The sequence below is a fragment of the Ammodytes marinus genome, assembly GCF_949987685.1.
Source record: "Ammodytes marinus genome assembly, chromosome: 1".
Lineage (NCBI taxonomy): Eukaryota > Metazoa > Chordata > Actinopteri > Uranoscopiformes > Ammodytidae > Ammodytes > Ammodytes marinus.
Window position 1 is genome coordinate 17,415,377 of NC_137230.1, and position 19,068 is coordinate 17,434,444.

At 42.0% G+C, this 19,068-nt stretch overlaps 1 protein-coding gene across 1 annotated transcript; it reads left to right on the forward strand.

The window, feature by feature from the left end:
- Positions 1–3,474: 3,474 nt before the first annotated feature.
- Positions 3,475–18,665, forward strand: crispld2 (cysteine-rich secretory protein LCCL domain containing 2). The gene is made up of 15 exons (XM_080034335.1): positions 3,475–3,608; positions 6,130–6,483; positions 8,326–8,444; positions 10,139–10,271; positions 12,146–12,261; positions 12,726–12,826; positions 12,916–13,092; positions 13,175–13,235; positions 13,339–13,405; positions 13,497–13,627; positions 13,748–13,791; positions 13,911–13,983; positions 14,226–14,301; positions 15,354–15,484; positions 16,806–18,665. Exons 2-15 carry the CDS (start codon positions 6,214–6,216, stop codon positions 16,855–16,857), a joined length of 1,551 nt encoding a protein of 516 aa, XP_079890461.1. The 5' UTR covers positions 3,475–3,608; positions 6,130–6,213; the 3' UTR covers positions 16,858–18,665.
- Positions 18,666–19,068: the final 403 nt, after the last annotated feature.

Consider the following 19,068-nt stretch of genomic DNA (forward strand, 5'->3'; position numbering starts at 1 on the left):
CTCTTTGTCCTCAAATGGGTGATTTGCGTGCATTTCCTGTTCCATTACTATCTGATGGTTGGTTTTTATAATCCACCTCGTACACACACATGGTCTCTACATTCACTCTCCCCCGGGTTTTTCCTCTGCGTCTCTGTTTTGAGCGTCTTGTTTAGAGGTCCACTGACACCGCACAGTTTCTAAGGAAAGTAAACATTATGGCAACCGGCGTTTCAAGGACCTCGAAAAGCCCCTGTCCAAATAAACCAGCTCTCAGTTTTGTGTGTGGAGAACAGTCCATCAGTGTGTGTGTGTGGAGGTTTTGGTTGGTGGTTCCCCCTTGAACGTCACAACAAAATCTAGGGTCCTACCTGCTCTAGATTATATAATGTCAGAAAGTAAACGAGAAGGATGTTTGAGTTGTGTAATCCCTTCTGTTGTCTTCAACTGCGACTAATGCAGAATTGTACGTTTCCAGTTTCTATTTGGCCTGGTATGAATTATGCATCTGGGTTGATGTATCTGAGTAATGAATAACACTTCTGAGAAGAGAAAGCTGTTGTCATCAAGTTAGAGATGCTTGATTACTAACGTTTGTCCCAAAGGACTGCACAGGATCAGGAAAAACAAACCGACGTTTGTTCAAATAAATAATACAATATACAATCATAATGCTGAAAATCCACTCATTGGAGTAACATAACAAGTTAAGATGTCCTCAAGCTTCTAATTTACTATGTGTAGAAAAAAACAGAATGCTATTAACAGGGGCGTCACTAGGTTTTAAGGACAGGGGGGGCTTAGCCCCAAGGAGATGCACAGAATGTGAGCGAACGTTTAATTTCACCAGAGCCGGCCCAAGCCTTCAGGGGGCCCGAAGCGAAATATGATTAGGGGGCCCCTCTCCAATTGTAGCGTTGCTGAAACTATAGATCTTTGTTAAATATCATTCACACACCCAGTGTTTTCTGCTAGTGCCTCCACTGTGCAGCTGTGCGAAAATAATAGCCAGCTGAGATCCTTACCCTCCTAGGGGGGTCCGGGGGTTTGCCCCCCCCCCCCGGGAGATTTTTTAAACTTTTTTAGAGTGAAATGCATGAATCTGGTGCACTTTGAGAGGAAAATTAAGAGGCTAAATCTGAGGAATTTTGTGTGCACAAATCATTTGGAGACACTGGGTCAGATGAATTAGAAGCTATTGAAGAAGGACACATGGATTTTCCATAAAATATTAATATAAAATGAAGCCCCCCTAAAATAGGCCTAATGACGCCACTGACGTTAGCCATTGAGTTGAGTGCTGAATTGGTGTTTCAAAAGGTTGGTTAATACCGGTGAATGAAGAGTTGGCAAAGAATAAGACCTTCACAGAGTAGGCTACAAATCAATGTTGTCTGGTATTTGAGGTGGGTATATTAAATGGGGAATCAAAAATGACTTGTGAATTTGTGTCAAGATGATCAACCCACTTTAAGTCAGGGGACAGTCTGACTTCATTAGTAGTAGATTTGTTGTCACTATTATGTTTTCCAAATACCAGTGATCAGACGGAGAAGATAAATCCAGAACTTTGTGTATGGAGCAAAATAATATCTAATGCCCCAGATCTGCATTAAACATCTAGGCCTAGATGAATCTTATTTTTTTTTTCATTAAATCAAAATGTCACCATATTGGCCTAGTATCTTTGAATTGGTAGGCTCTATCACAATCCCAACAAGTCAACTATGCCCAAACAAAGGATGAATAAGATACAAGGAAAATCCTGACCCCTAGGTTTGTGAGTAAAGGCAACGTGATCGGTACTACTGTAGATTAACCCCTCCCGGCCATCATGTGAGCTTGTCTTTAGCTTTTCTCCTCTTGTGCCTCACACATGTCATTCTCCCGTAAACGTCTCTCACTGCAGACCCACTAGCCACCCGCTAGCATCTCTGCAGGATGTTTAAGAAAGAAAGCAGATGCATGATGGGCCAGACTTCCTGTTGAACACGTATTTTGACTGAGTGCAGAGCCCAGACTGGCAGAGCCCTTGTGGGAAGAAAAGCTGTCTGAGGGTTGAGCTGGCTGCCATTCCTTCTGAGTGGCCGCTTTCTTGTTTCTGACATGTTTCAGACAGAAATCATGATCATGGTGGAATAAAATGTGAACAATTCGGGTCACAAGGCAGCGCTGCCCACTTCAGGGTCAGAACGGAGAGACCACAGTGACACGTGACGATTCAAAGCAGGACAACCTTGTTCGTCTGTTCTCCCCTCTTTATCCTGCTGTATAATTATGTGAAGTGTATGTTTAAAAAAAAAAAATGTTTTTATACCACATTCCCTAAAACAGATCAAAGCTTACTATAGCTAAGGAACTCCAAAGTCTGTTTTTAACCTGCTGTGCTCAGGAGGCACACCTGCAGCCATAAGGTTAGTTCTCTCAATGAGATGCCACATCAGTGCTCATCTAAGTGCAGCACTTTAAAACATATATTTTTATTCTCTAACCTTTCATTCTTAATTCCTACATCTGGATGGGTTTTTAATTGAGATGTAATAGTTGCTAGTTGGTTGCTGCTATACATATCAATTACTATCTAATCATCAGGATGTGGTTTCCTTGTTGTGCAGCTGCATTATTGTGTTTCCATAAAGTAGCCTACCTTGTTCAACCTCTGACCCCTCTGGTTAGTTATGGGACAGTGGCATGCAGAACCTTTGAAGACTAGTCAGCGGGCTGTGCTAATAGTCCTGGAACAAGCGGTTTGTTTGGGAGGCTGAAGCAGACCTGTAGGATTTATTGTCCTGTGAGTGATATTGAATACTATGCAATTAGTGGTGAGGAAATGCAACTACAGCAAAATCCATGAATGAAAACAAACAAGTGGATAGTTTTTATCACCTCAAAAAGCAGTTAGCCAAATGTTGTCAGATTGTGACAGGACTCTTTGTGGTTGCTTGATGGATCTTTTTAGTTGTAAAACTACTTTTTTGTATCACTTTCAAATAGGCCTAAGGCACCATTTTCCCACGCATACATGATGTCACTTGTGTGACCTTATCAATCATTGCTGATGGGATAACAGGGGACAGCTGCCAAACAGGGTAGGCTACTGCTGCCCCCTGTTCAGTTCGCTGTAATGTTTGTAATGTTTTGCGTGCCTGTAGGTGGTCGCTAAGAAGATCCATATCTGGGTTATAACCGTCACAAAAGCGTGATTCATTGAGATAGACGTCTCACTGCAAGACATGATTTACAATATATTTGTAGTTTTTCTTCGTGACATCAGACCGCTCGTCAGCAGCATGCGCACTCGGCGCGCACTGTGCCAAGAACATTCAGGGAGGCTGCGAGAGTGGGTGAGGAGGAGGAGGAGGAGGAGGAGGAGGGGAGGGGGGGGGGGGGGGGGGGGGGGGAGTTGAGCAGAGACAGTAATTTTTTCCTCCGGTCCTGAGGGGTCTCCTTCTCTATATAAGGCGCTCTGAGCTGATCAGGAGTAACACAGCTCCTATGTGCTTCAGGAACGCGGCCAACGCAGCAGCAACTTGGTCCAGTCTCACAAGGGAATAATACAACTCTTCAGCGCGCGGTGGATACCGCTCCGAAACTTTCAAGCACCAGGATAATAACTGAGACTTCTAGAGGTGAGCAAGATGGGACTTTACACATATTTCATTGCACCTTATATTGTCTAGTAGCTATGCATGTTGTCAGTTGTGGTATAGCAGACGACATATATTTTATCATGCATGGCATGAAGCTAAACCCCTCTTCATAACATAAGTTAGGCTATATATTTTTGTTTTCCAGCTGTTTTAGTCTACTCAGAGCGACAGTTATTAATTATGACACTAAGAACTCAATTGTGGGTTGCACACCATGCACTAAAAGAGGCTGTTGGCAAGACACAGCCATTCATTGTGAGTCAGCAGCCTCTGGTAATGTCAATGGGAGCAGAGCAGTAGCTACCATGATGGAAAATACTATATACAGGCACTAAGTTTATGAGCAAAGTAGAAAAAGTACTTTATAATGTAATGCTAAATTTTCAATGGAAGACATAATTCATCATTAGATTTTTTAAATTAAAAAACAAAACAGATTTACAGGCAAAAAAAGAAATAAAGTCAATTTAAATGGCTCCCGGGCATAAAAAGTGTAAATAAGCCAAGACATTGTATATTATAGTGACATGGTTTGTGTTTACATTCAACCTCGTGGTGAGGTGGAGTGGAGGTCAGTCCCTCTTAAGATCAGACACGAGCCCACCAGTTGCAGAGAGAGTTCCCATATCATGTACGTGTGTGTGTGCCCGAGTCTTCTGCTCTGTCTGTCACTCTGGTATAACATTCACGAGAGCCATGAGAAGGGCCTGGACAGAGGAGCTGGTAGAGGTTCAGTGTGAAAAGGGGGCACAGCAGGGAGAGGTGAAGAAGGGTGTGGTGCTGCCTGAGCTGCTCGCAGTGCCCAGAGCTGGCACAGCATGTTGACACAGAGCCCCGTGCCAGACCTCAAGCCGCCTTTTTCAGTCAGGAAAAAGAGGTGAAGGGATTCAAGGATAAAAGCTAGAGAGCTTGGTTTATTTTTACTCCCTTGTCTGATCACACTGGCTGAGCGCTCTTCTCTCTTTGTAAGAGTTAGTGTGACTGTGAAATTTGGTCCAACTCCTAATCCTGCATCAGGAATTCAGTGTTTTGCCCAAAAGACGGTTTGGCGGGCTGAAAAGCTTTTCAACCTGAACTCAGGTCTGCTGCTTCAGTGTCCCACCCTGCTGCTCAGTTTGGTTAGAAAATAATCAGTAGGGAGTCAGGAGACGAGTAGATGTAGATAGTATCTCACAGTAGACTGTATTCAATATGGTCCAAAACAAGGTCAGCGATATATTTACTGATGAAGCTTAAATTGCTCTTTATGACAGGTATTATAACAGCCATATTATAACTGGGTTGAAAGGCTCCTTAAAGGTCTTTGACCACATTTATGGACATAGAAGCTAACTGGTTGGTAGTAGTTCATGTTATTTTGTGCCTATATGGAACAATATCTGAAGCTTTTCAAAATAAGTCAAATGACATATTAAGAGAAATGGGGGGGTCGAACACAGAAAGATAATGCTACAATACGGTGTCACAATCTGCTGCACAAGATAGTAACAGAGTCAGGATTTTACCAGTTTCTGTAAAGCACCATATATCGCAAAATACATAAATGTATGATGCATCGAAACATCCATCCAAGTTTAAGTAAACAACGACCTTTCAAAAAAGCTTGTTTTGTTTTTTGGGTCACTAGTCAATTATGAAAAACCTGTACAATCTAATGCACTAGACTAGAGTAAACCAGCTCTGCAAGATTGTTATGATCTGCGTTTGTTTCAATAAGCTATTGTAGTTGCTGGGTTTTCTATGTTTTGTCCACCCCATTTACATACATAAGGCAGACAATTTATTAAAAACACTTTTCAGCATAATGCTCTCCATTACAACACCCTCCATACATCTTCAATAAATGACCAAACACTAGTTAACACATCAGTGTAGAGGATAGGCGCTGCTCAAAGGAAATAACTTATTGCAGGGCAGCTGTGTTTGATTGCATCATATTCTATTAGTGCACTTGATGAACTATTATCAGTCCTCAAGCCAAAGCCAGGACCTGGCAAGAGGCTAAACTGACAGAAAGCAGAGCAGTAAAAAGTCCAGAGTTGCGGGAGTCAGTTTACTATGCCTCAGCATCAAATCAAATCAAATCAAATCAGTTTTATTTGTATAACCCAAAATCACAAATACATTTGTCTCAGTGGGCTTTACATTTCATACAATATGATACAATATGACACCCTGCCCTTACACCCTTAACTCGGCTGCGAAATCACACATCACAAGAGACACTGCGACAGTATCAGTTATCACATAACATAATATGTAATGTTTCCAGGGAAAGCATAAAGAATCATGCAATTTAATGTCAATATTAGATGATAGCCCTCAACTGAGAGACAGGTAGCAGATACCGATGGGAACTAGTCGTTGTTAGTTGCTGGCTAAGTATTTCTACTTAAATAGGAAGTTGTGTTAGTTTTTTGCCCCATATTTTGCAACATGTGGCTGTGCTTTGTTTCCTCGCACAGTTGGGAAAGACTCATTAAATGTTTCCTAACTGCAGGTTGTGTCTGGAGTGGCATTCACGCGAAGATCTGTTGTCCACTGTTGTCTGAAAGTCCAAACCCTGACCGCCCCAAGTGTCAGAATGACCTGCGCCCCCGTGCCCTGGCTCCTTGTCCCCTCCCTCCTGCTGCTGCTGTGCGTCAGGGACTCAGCCTCCCTCTTCCTGCCCGACTCAGAGGAACTCAGGCATCTGCTGAGCCGCTACGAGGAAGCCGACCGGAACGCCACCGGCAACGCAGCGGGCACTAGGACCCGGCGAGCCATCCGCTGGTCCGACCGAGAGGAGATCCTGCAGCTGCACAACAAGCTGAGGGGCGGCGTCTATCCCACCGCCTCAAACATGGAGAACATGGTGAGACATGTCCCATTACCCCACAGACCTTATTCGTTTTGAAGCTATTATTATTCTTTTTTTGGTAACACTTTACAATAAGAGTAAATTAATTAACTGTTAGTTGATGCTTAGTTATTAATGCTATTAATGGCAGCATTAACTAACTGCCTAGTTAATGTTAACTAATGCTTGGTTAAGCATTAACTACGGGCATATGCTTTATTAACTAATGCTAAGTTAAGCATTAACTAAGCATAATGGTTAGTTAATGCTTAGTTTATGCTTATTAAGCATTAACTAATTGTTAATTAATGTACCCTAATTATAAAGTGTTACCCTTTTTGAACTATTACATTTTCAATATCATTAACATTGAGCATCCAACATACAACATTCCTTGACAGAGGGCATTCTTTTTCAATAGCACCTGATGGCCTGTGTGTCAGATACAATGTAACTGGTGTCCATCTTTGTAGGAAAATGTCCATTTTCAATTGCCGTTTTGCTGACATGTAAGCTATTATTCTTAATCAACAAAGAAAATGAAAAGTTATACATTTTTAATCTCTGGCTTCGCCTCACAAAGAACTTAATTTGAATGTGTCAGCAACACCAAAGCCTGAATTGATGCCGGCGATTAAGGTTTTATTCTGTCTAAAAAGAAGGGTGTTGCTGCAATAAAAACAACCTTTTTTCTCTGCTGGAAACATGTAGTAATGATGGTGAGCCATTGCCAACCTGCTGTGCTGCTCTTTTTACGAGAGGGATAATAATGCTGACTGTGTCCTACCTGCAAACAGGCTCAGGCAGCGCGGGAAAAGACAGGAGAGAAAGAGGGGGGCTCGGGTCAATGGAGGACAAAGAGAGAACAAGGCTAGAGAAGGGGGAAATGATGTTACAACGTGGCACTTCAATGGGTAGAAGAGGAGAGGAATTATTGTTTAGACACATAGAAAGTTATTGAAAACCACGAGGTCCATAAAGTTGAGATGAAGCAGTGGTGGCCTGCGTGTCTCTGGAGTGCGGTTATGGCCGGGTATAGGAAAGTGTCTGAAGGTCTACTCTGCCCAGTGCTCTCTCAAATTCCAGCGAACAGGCACTGTGTGTGTGTGTGTGTGTGTGTGTGTGTGTGTGTGTGTGTGTGTGTGTGTGTGTGTGTGTGTGTGTGTGTGTGTGTGTGTGTGTGTGTGTGTGTGTGTGTGTGTGTGTGTGTGTGTGTGTGTGTGTGTGTGTGTGTGTGTGTGTGTGTGTGTGTGTGTGTGTGTGTGTGTGTGTGTGTGTGTGTGTGTGTGTGTGTGTGTGTGTGTTCCTGCATGGGTGTTTGGGGTTACAGTGGTGTCTGTGTGCATGTTTTAGTGACCACCAAAAGGCTGGAAATTTACTGAGGAGATGTGCTTTGAGGGGCCATGCTGTATGCAGTCTTCCCTCCCTTTCGTGGCGCCCCCTCCACGGTGGGAGTCAGGTGTCTTCTCCGCTTTCCACGCTGCTCTCCACAGCTGTAAAGAAAGCCCCACTCAGGAAATGTGGTTAATTCAGCTGTGATTGCAGGAGATTTGTAGTGGACAAGGGCCAGGCGCCAACTGCTCCGCTCAAATGTCAGCGTCTAAGGTTAATGTTGTGCTTGTATCCAGCTCAGTTTCAGCTCATTAGAAAGGAAGGGAGGGAGGAAGGGAGGAAGGGAGGAAGGTAGGAAGTGCAGTAGAAGAGGCCTTGAACAGGTTGCGGTTTCGGTTTCTCCTGAGTCAGAACAAGATGTGAATTATGACACTTTAAATATTAGCAGGTGCATCGGGTGAATGATGCCATGTCTTCCCCATTAGTGTTTAAATTAAGTGAATTCCCTGTGTTTCCCGTGTGCAGGTTTGGGATGATGAGTTGGAGCGGTCAGCCACCCATTGGGCGGAGCAGTGCACGTGGGACCATGGACCTCATGACCTTCTCATGTCTATTGGACAAAACCTGGCTGTTCACTGGGGAAGGTGAGATTTAATAACACCAATAGTCGTTGAGCGATGTTATGCAAAAGTCTCTTTTATTTATCATGTAAAAATGTCAAAAGAAATATTGGTGCTTATACCTGATTCTATAATGGAAACATCTTAAATCTTCACTACAAATTTGACTCTGCATTGGGTGCCAGCTTTTGGTACTTGAGAGTTTTCAGATACTAAATGCATTCCAATACCCATACTTTATACTATTTAGTATGGTGGTAGAAAAAAGATTTAGGATGTCCCAATTCTTGTGGTCAGATTTAGTATGCTTAAAAATATCCAGATGTCTACAACATCCGGCAAAGATTTTAAGTGTTGAAAACAGCATGCTATTTGGGTGATTCTGAACGACAAACGGAAGTGACGTTAGATCGGCGGAGCCTCTGTTTGAAAACAACCGGGGATGCGACAGATATAAAAGCAAGAGGCAAGATAAAGGCGCAATGTTATGAGGAAATAAATAAGTAAAAGTATGTCTCAATTGTATGCTTGCAGCCTACTGTATGCTAACTAGATTATTTGTATGGTAAATTGTAGTATGTAGAATAGAAAAAAGAAAGAGTATGCTATTTGGAACGCAGGGACCTACTTTTGTCAATACCAAAAAAAGAAAAAAAGTGTTGAGCTTTGATTACCAGTGACCACCAGGCATACGTAGCACAATCATCCGAAATTTGAAATGTACTTCATCTTTTTTTACCATAAGTATTTTCTGACCTGTCAATGTTGCGATGGGAAGTGGTGTCGGCTTACTGCACGAAATGCACATCTTGGTCCATTATTTTTGAAGCACAATCATGTGTAGTGCTAGACAGTCTCATTAAGGTGTCAGGGTTTATGTTTGTGTGGAAGTTTTTTTTTTTGGTGCTGAGTATGCACCAGACACAGTAGTTCTCTGTGTATGGCTATCACAGCAGGTGCCCTTCCAGGAATCTGCTCTCATTCTCACAGCCCCTTTTCTCTTCTCCTTGTTCCCTTCTTTTTTCTTCCTGTGCCAGCAAACCTCGATGTTGATTCCTCTTTTTCCACTCCCCCTCTACTCTCCATTTATAAGCTCAGCACTTTTTCAATACCGTAAAAAGAGATGTTTATAGTTAGAGCTAGAAGAACTGATTTGTTATGCTGCAAAGCCATGTTTAGATTTGCTTTGATTTTTTTTCTTTCTTTTTTTTCAACCGGATTTGATTAGCCCTGTTATGGAGGGGAACAGACTGCTGTTCAGTGTGCCAGATCAAATTCAGACTCATCATCTGAGGGAGGAGAAGGAGCAGGGAGGTGCATGCAGGGTTTCTCAAGTCTGGCCAAAGCACCTGGCAGCTCCCTCAGATATTTCCCTTTTGCCCCTGGTACCTGGATGGCCTGTGACTGAGCCTACTGTTTGTGTGTGTGTGTGTGTGTGTGTGTGTGTGTGTGTGTGTGTGTGTGTGTGTGTGTGTGTGTGTGTGTGTGTGTGTGTGTGTGTGTGTGTGTGTGTGTGTGTGTGTGTGTGTGTGTGTGTGTGTGTGTGTGTGTGTGTGTGTGTGTGTGTGTGTGTGTGTGTGTGTGTGTGTGTGTGTGTGTGTGTGTGTGTGTGTGTGTGTGTGTGTGTGTGTGTGTGTGTGTGTGTGTGTGTGTGTGTGTGTGTGTGTGTGTGTGTGTGTGTGTGTGTGTGTGTGTGTGTGTGTGTGTGTGTCCAAAAGATACCGCTCTCCTGCCTTCCATGTCCAGTCCTGGTACGATGAGGTGAAAGACTACACCTATCCCTATCCCCAGGAGTGTAACCCCCATTGTCCAGACCGCTGCTCTGGGCCCATGTGCACCCATTACACCCAGGTAAGATGAATAATAATTAATAATAATAGTAGACAAGGGAAGTTATGGTGAAGGAGTTCAAAGTAAAAACAGCCATAGGTACCACCACACATTTTTTCACATTAATGCCTGTTAAAAATGCACAAAAAATGTGCAAAAAGTGGTATAAAGCTTTTTGCAGCTGCATAGGGAGTAGCATTTAGTCATATATCATTTGCCTGAAGTGATGTCCCTAGAGTCAGCATAGGTTTGGGCAGTAGACTACAAGTTTGAAAAATAAAAGAAATCTGAGGGTATGGAGTAAGAAAGAAGTGAGCTCACCAGACCTCTGTCGCTCATGCCTTATCCTTGTTTGAAGCTAGCAGCTTGAGGCTAAGTTAGCTGCTACTAGCATACAGTAGTACACATGAATCTCTGACATAAACTGCGGTTGAGATGCATTTTTGGTAATGTAGGTGCCATGTTCTGACAAGGATGAGGAATCTAAGTAATAAAAAACACTACTGCTTCACCGTCCATCATGAATCCAACAATATATCAGTACAATGCTAAATTGGCGGGCGCAACAAAATATCGAGTTATAAGCTTACTCCCCAGGTGATTAGTTTTTGCAAGTATCTGAAGGTTTGTCACCCTGTTTGGCAAGGGTCCTTTTAGGTTGAATTATAGTTTTAAACTTTATTTTGAACTACTGTATGGGCTTCTGTCATTTCTGCTATTTTTCTGATGAAATATGTTTTGTTTCAGGCCAGGTGCCTTCTTTCATCTGCAATATGGAACGTATAGGCTATCTCTTGGCATGTGTTGCAGGGCAGTATCAGAATACAACATGTGGTGTACACCCTATGTATGGTATTTCACAGTATTTATGGGCAGAGTTTTTAGGAGTTCAGTGACAGGCATGGATATAGTAACTAGCCGACAGTGAAAACGGGGATGAAGGATACATAAAAAAATAAGATGTGCAGGTGAACAATGTGGATGTGAAAATGAAAAAAACCCCATTGCAATGAAAACAGAAATGGGTGCACCACACCAGCCTCCTCTTTTTCACCCAGACTTTACTTTGTAGCTACTGGGACAAGCTTTACAGAAACGTCCAGAGTAGACTTCTCCCTATTCCTTCACCCTGAAACCTGATCATTGCCATCTGGTAGTCATTTCCAGACGCACCAGACACCCCTCACTGCCTGACCTGGATTCCTTTGAGGATGCTGCAGAGAGGGGACGGTGCCAGATCTGAGCATCATCCCCTTGTCTGTGTCTATTATTTACTGGTGGTGCTGAGGTACCTGAAGTCAAACTCCATAACTACCTGTACAGAGAAATGCCACGTCAGACCCTATGGACTTCTAGAGTTTGTTGAAGTGAACCACCGGTACTCAGCACGCATCGGTCTGCGTGCTGACTCACTGCTTCCAGTGGCCTTGAACTGTACCGGGAAAAACGACATTCCTGAGGAGGGAGAGCGCACATGTTTCAGAGTTTGGGGAGGAAAGTGAGGAGGAGTTATGGAACATGCTGTGTTGTATTTGCCGTCAAGTGGCACATCATTCATCCACAGCAGCTTTCAGTTTAATAAGGCGTTTTATTTTAACTTGGACAGCTTTTGACCTATGCTGACTTCTGTTTCTTCAGAGTTAAGATATTAAAACGCTTTTTTCCACTTCTTACTTGATGATGAAAATGTTCATGACTGTGTCACAGTCGCTGAACTGGGTTCACGCATGAATAACAGACCTGGGACTCTTGGAAGTCCCAGTGGCCCTTTTAATCGTCAACTGCCAATCTATCTGAAAAGTGAGGCAGAAGTTCCAGGCTAAAAGCTTTATAGTTGACGCTGCTATGTATTGTTTGTACTAACTCGCACCATTCTTTCCCTTCCCTCTTTACAGCTGGTCTGGGCAACCACTAGCCGAGTGGGCTGTGCTGTGCACACGTGCCCGAGGATGGACGTGTGGGGAGAAATATGGGAGAACTCCATTTACCTTGTGTGCAACTATTCCCCAAAGTAAGATCAACATTCCTCCATGTTTCACTCTTCATCAACACCTCCTCTCTTTTGACTCTTTCACTGTTAATATTTGTACACCTTGACAATGCTGACGCATGCTACAGTGTGTTACTTGTATAGCAGTCGTGCTGATATGTGACTCTGGTTGCCCGAGAAGTAGGTACGACATGTTGGAGCCATTCAAATTCCTCCAAAAAGTAAGAATAGAAACATAATAATGAAGCACAAGGAAAGGAAAATACGAGCAGTGCAGTCGCTTGTTTTCCAGACCTGCCCACAGGATGTAATTGCCTGAGAGACAACGAAAGGTGTTTATTTAGTTTGTGGAGCTAATGACTTTTAGGAGTGTCGACCATTGGACAAAGCGTGCTATATTAATTGCAAAGCCACAAGCCCAGTGGCGCTCGACTGATGATGACTTTCCACCTTAGTTAAGCTGCCCACTGTTCAATTGTGTGCAGGGGAAACTGGATTGGTGAGGCTCCATACCAGCATGGCCGCCCTTGTTCCCAGTGCCCTCCGAGCTATGGAGGAGGATGCCGGAATAACCTGTGCTACAAAGGTGAGCAATGGCCCACATGGCTCTCATTCAAATATGTTAACATGTATCATGTGACCAACCTGAACCCTGTCTGTTGTTCCCATCTGAAGACTCTCAGCGCTCAGAGACGGAGGACATGAACGAGGTGGAGAGGCCTCAGGTTCTGCCTCCTCGTACGACCGCCAAACCCGCACCTAAACCCAAACCGTCTGCCCCCAAGAGACCCGTGTCCAAACCCGCCACACCCAGGGCGCCATCTTCAAAGGCCCCAAGCAGCACATATCTCGGTAGCTAAAGGAATCATCAAAGATTACCTTAAAGCTTAAAGATCATCATAATCTTTAATGATATATTGACTTGTTCTTGCAGCCCAGAGCATTAAGTGTGAGACTAGACTGCGAGATAAGTGTAGAGGCGCAACCTGCAACAGGTCAGATTTTTTTCTGGATTCCTTATGTCTCGTTCTTTCTCATGTGCCATGCACTTCCTCTCCAGTATCAACTCACTCTTGTCTCCAACTCTTGACTCTGCAGATATAATTGTCCTGCTAATTGTCTGAACAAGAAAGCCAAAGTGTGGGGGACTGTCTTTTACGATGTGGTAAGTCAGTCCACCTTGAAACAAACATCTCGCATCACGAAGCAAATCATACAGTCAATGCATATCTATAAGTGTCTTTCTACTTTTTCAGCAATCGAGTATTTGCCGAGCTGCTATCCATTTTGGTGTCATTGACAACAATGGAGGGTTGGTGGACACCACGCGACGGGACAAGCTTCCATTCTTTGTCCGAGCCACAAAAAATGGCGTTGAGTCCTTTAGGTAGGTATTTGCACTCATTTTCCTAAGTGGGTTTAAATTAGCTGATGCAGCATTTTGGAAACACACGTCCCTGCTTCTGCTGTGTGATTCATATTTTCTTTTTCCTGATGTCTTTTGCAGTAAATACAAACCCAGCAATGCCTTTGTTGTGGCCAAAGTGGAAGGTACGTGAAGCACTGTTTTAAGAGGAGCTTAGAGTCAGGACTGCAGATTCTCACAGTCAACCAACAACTGTTAGATATATTAAATCTTCTTGTCCTCTCTCTCTCTCTCTCTGTGACAGAGATGACTGTTGACTGCTACACCACGGTGGCTGAAATCTGCTCTTTCAAAAAGCCCTCCTCATACTGTCCAAGGTGCCTTTTGACATCCAAAATATGTCTTCATAGAAAATGTTATAATTGTTGAGAAAAACTGTACAGTGATAAACACTTTAAAATATCCTTATGTCATCTTACAACCCTAATACTTGTTTTTGTTGCTAAATAGGCAATATTGAAATAAAGTGTTACTCATCCTCAAAATGAAAACATATTTCAATCAACATGACCCTTATATGGTGCTGTAGATTCTTACTAAAGTCCGGTTTGTTTCACAGAATCTTTTGTCCAGCCGACTGCAAGGCTCAGCCGTCTTATTGGTCACCTGTAATTGGAAACAGCATCTATGCAGAAGTAAGCAACGCACATTTTTTTTTTACCAGTTGGTAAAGGTCATATAGTTGTTGTTATTTTTGTTTATTTATTTTAAGTTATTTTAATTCATTTATGCATGTGCCATTAGTTCAGATGGAAAGGAGAAGATGTGTGGATCTTCTGCATAGCTAGGTATACTTTGCAAGGCCTTGTGATGCAGGGTAACTATGGAAAACCATTGAATCACAGTAGGAATATGGCCCGGAGAATGGGAGTAATGGGGACGTAAGCCAGAGACTTGCAGGGATGTCTTTACCCTCCATGAGCCCTGACCACTCACAGGCTTATTCAAGTGTTATCTTAGACTTAAGTGCCTGTGTCTCGGGGGGAAAGAGACAGAGGAAGTAATGGTTTCACGAAGACTGGTTAACGTCATCACACCAAAGTCACCCAAATCATGTTCAGGGCAGATTAGTCATAGCAAAAGCACGCTAGAGACTTAACTTATCAGTGGTACAGTTCATATGTATTCACGTCACACTCGTAAATCATTTTGGAGTTACTGATTTGGCATACTTACATGACGCAGATGTGGTGTAAAAACCGAACTTCAGTGACATCTTACTGGAAACAGGCTGGACATAAGTCACAGTTCCCCAGGGATCCTACACTTTAATGTCTTACAACAGTCACGAAATGGGCTCATAGCAAACATGCCCAAGAATGCTTTGCAATCTCAGGCGTACAAATGTTCTTCTACAGTGGTGTGGAGACTGGATGTTGGTCAAACATGAGACATAAACCATCTGGTCAGGAATGTTGGAGGGGTTTATGTATGGACAGTGTGATCTGTGTTTGGACTAGAAATGACCTATTCTGCTCCAGACTGTTGATAAGACATTCCGGTCAGTTTTGCTGCCGGCCCTGACCGTGAAACAAATTTTTGCATGTGTGTCAGTGAATAAATGCAGTATTTTTTTTAACTGTTAGATAAAAAAGGAATTAAAAATATATTCATGTATTGGGGGCGGGGAAGCTGTTTACTTTCTCATTAAAAAATGTCTCTTTTCTGCCACATTTTCTCTTCACAGAGATCCAGTATTTGTAAAGCAGCAATCCATGCAGGAGTAATCAGACCAGAGGGCGGTTTGGTGGATGTTCTGCCACTGGACAAGAGAAAGAGCTATTCTGGAGTCCTGAAAAATGGCATTCAGTCTGAGAGGTACAACTCCATTTGTTGTGGTCACAATAACAATCCTATTCAAGTTGCTCAATAGATTTCACATGAGAACATCAAATCAGAAAGGTTTATAACCGAGTGAAGATGAATCTCCCTTTAAAATGGTTCAATCTATTGTAAAGTGCAAAAGAAAAGTTTAAGTATATTTATGCACATAGGTTGAGTCTAAGAAAAATATGCTCTTTAACATAAAATCGAATTACAGTACATAAGAAAAATAATTGTATCTGTGTATAGATGTAGAATATAATTTGTGGATACAGAATAATATTTATCTTCAGTACTTTGCTCAGCTCAGGCTTCAATATTTAACCAATGACTGTGTGGTAAGCAGAAAACCTTGACATAAAATTGAAATGAAGCTTGTAGTAAAAAAGACAATGAATATAAAAAAAGACAAAAAAGGTCGGTTAATTTAGTAAACCCAACCTTGATTTATGTCTCGTGTAATACTGCATGTAGTGGGTTCCCATGCGTGCACGCCATGTTTCTCACATCACTCTCATGTCTGTGGCCGGCTCCACTGGACTACGCTCATGCAAGGCAACCGTTGTGGCCAGTTCTGCTGGCATGTGGGGTTGTGAGAGTAATGGTGTGGTTTGGTGTGTGGATGGGCCACACATGGGCTCTTTGCTTACTTTACCCAGGCATTTCAATTGAGCGTGCAAAGTGCTGAGTGGCCATAATAATCCAAGTCTAACTACCATGAAATCTAATGCAGAACATCGAAGGCCCTACTCAGGGCATTGGGATAGGAGGTCAATAAATGGCAAAGAGAGGGAGACAGAGAGAGAGGGAGTCCTTGCCATATGCCAACACCATGGCAGGGTTGGGCAGTTTGGACTGGACTCTGCTGCTGGGGAAGTAATCACAGCCTATCTGATTACTCGAGGATGGAAATGCTGTCAGCTACTCACTCGGTGCTTTCATTCACGGACAATTATCTGTGATCTGATACCAATCGCATAGGCCTATCACGATTATTGATCATGGCAGAGGGTCAAGGTCTTTCCACTAATGAACTACTTACAACATCATCAAGTCTAACACATGTGGTGACTGGAAAACTGTCCCAGACTGAAAAATACGCCAACAATGCGTTATACTGCCACACAGTATGGTGGATTTTTTCTTTTTCTCTTACAAAGATGTTGTGAAAACCATGATTATGTACTTTTTATTGTATTTCGTTGTTGGGAGGACTTGGGCAATACTTGAAAAGCCACATTTCAAACTGTCAAAAATTACACATTCTTACCAAATTAGAAAAGCACATTTAACAGGTTTTCTTTGTCGTTTACAGCAAGAGCAACACCGAGGGAGGCTCTTTCCGAGTCTTTGCTGTGAGGGACTGAGACTTCGCTTCAAAAAATCCAAAGACCGACAGAGTCACCTCAGCTGCTCTTGAAGAGCAGGAAGTGCCAACAGGTTGGATACCCATGGCTGTTCATCTGTCTCCGTCTCGGCGCCTTCAGTGGAAAATAAAACCTCCCGGCAGACGGACAGACAATTTCCCCTCTTAGTTCATAAACAGTAGCCACCAGGTACAACGTTGTTGTCTAATATCTTGACAGACCTTTATTTCTTTTCAGCCTTCAACACCACAAATGGATGTTTCTTAGAGATACTTACTTCATCTGTGAATACAGAATGTTTATATATATATAATGATGCATTGAACAGCTGGTGCTGGAAGTTTTTGAGTTAGACTTTTTTTTACAGAAAGAATTATGTTTACATTGAAGTTTTTCTTACAAAATTCAATTGGGTTTTCATACACAAGAATGTATACTGATCACACTGTATTTAATCATTTTGTACAGAATATATGATATTTTGTTTGTTTTAAAAATGGAGTAACATATATTAACATTTGTATGTATATTTTATTTTATTGCCTTTTCTGCTCACCTGGATAATCCACCCTTTTTTTGCTCTAGAAGATTTAGACTTTGAAACCAAATCTTAGTCTAAATTGTACTTAAAATTGCTCATTGTGAGCGAGGATGTTTTGTTGGCGGAAGAGAGGAAGCAGTGTGGTAAAGAGACGTGTGTGCAGGCAGCAGGCACTGCTGTAGATAGATAATGTTTCCCTGAGGGAGGCTGCTGTCGCTTCAGCGCCAGACATGTGGAGGTGATTTAGTGAAGGTGTTACGTTGCTCAGTTCTCTGTGAAGTATCTTATAACTGGTGCAGAAGGGTCCCCAGAATGGCGGCAATATTGTGGATGTATTAAATAACAAAAATACATACAACAGATATGTTTAAGGTAACAGGCAGTTATTTGTTTTTTTTATATTTATTATTGCTTTGTGCTTTCCTTATTTCCTTGTCTCTCGGTTTTGTAAGATATATGAAAATGCTAAATTTAGCCCCATCCCCCCACCTAAAACAGATGAATGTTTCACATGTTTCAGGTACCGAGACAGTCTAATTTGTAGGGACTAAACCATAGCTGTATGTTATCGATAGTGTTAAAGAATCTTATCATCAAACTGCAATTTATGCACTTAGGAACAATTCACTCTATGCAGTGCATCACTGTACTGGATTGAGGCAATGTTGCTATTAGTACAGCCCTGATTTGAATACTTCACTTAAAGCAATGCCTCATTTATTTTGTCTGATTGATTGATTTAGGATTATAAAGTGTTTCGGCTGATTCATTATGTTATTGAGCATCTCTCACGGAAACTATTGAACCAAATGTATAATCCAGTTTGTACTGCAGGACTTGGGTGTCCAGTTGTTGTCTTAAGTAAAACACTAGATACACTATAACAAATTAGTAGTTCATCCTTGATACTGTATATGTTAGTGTCATCAATACTGTAAATATGTAACAAATAGCTGGCCAAGAGGAGAGTCTAAGACACTTTTTCTTTCGATCATATTTCAACCTTATCTCTTTATTCTACCTCAGTCCTATCGCTCTGCTAAGCATTTGGGTCTTTTTCTATATGGGAATTTGTACTGGGTAATGCAAAAGATTAAAGTAAAGTAATCTGGATCTGTAAATACTTTTATTTTTGTTTTGTAATAATCTTTTATGCAGTAAGTTTGAAACGTGTGCATTTGATTTGTTGTCTTGTTTTTGTACAGGTGTAGGGAAGGTTCTATTTTTTTTGTTTGTTATAAAATTGAAAATAAAGTATGACTTACAAATGCAACACACATGTTTCTGTTTCTGTAAAAGATGTGTCAAGTGAGTACAGGTTACGGAGTACATTGTTGAGATGTGTTCAGCTTGTTAATATTGGGTGTATTTTGCATACAGTATGCTTTGGGCGATGAGAAAAATAATCAAACCATTGTTTTGAATAAGGGTGCAATTGTGTGTTTCATGGTCTTATTTAACATCAGTTATGCTCTGCTAATAGTATGTGAGAGGTATACCAAGGATATGCAGCATTTTACTTTCACCTGCATGAGTTTATGACTTTATGGACCATAGATAGCCAAGAGTGTTTTCATTGTCATCCAAAGTAACAAACATGTTGTTAAAACAACTCCCAAATTCATACGTGAAGTATTCTATCCTGACCTATTAATCTCCTTTGACCAGAG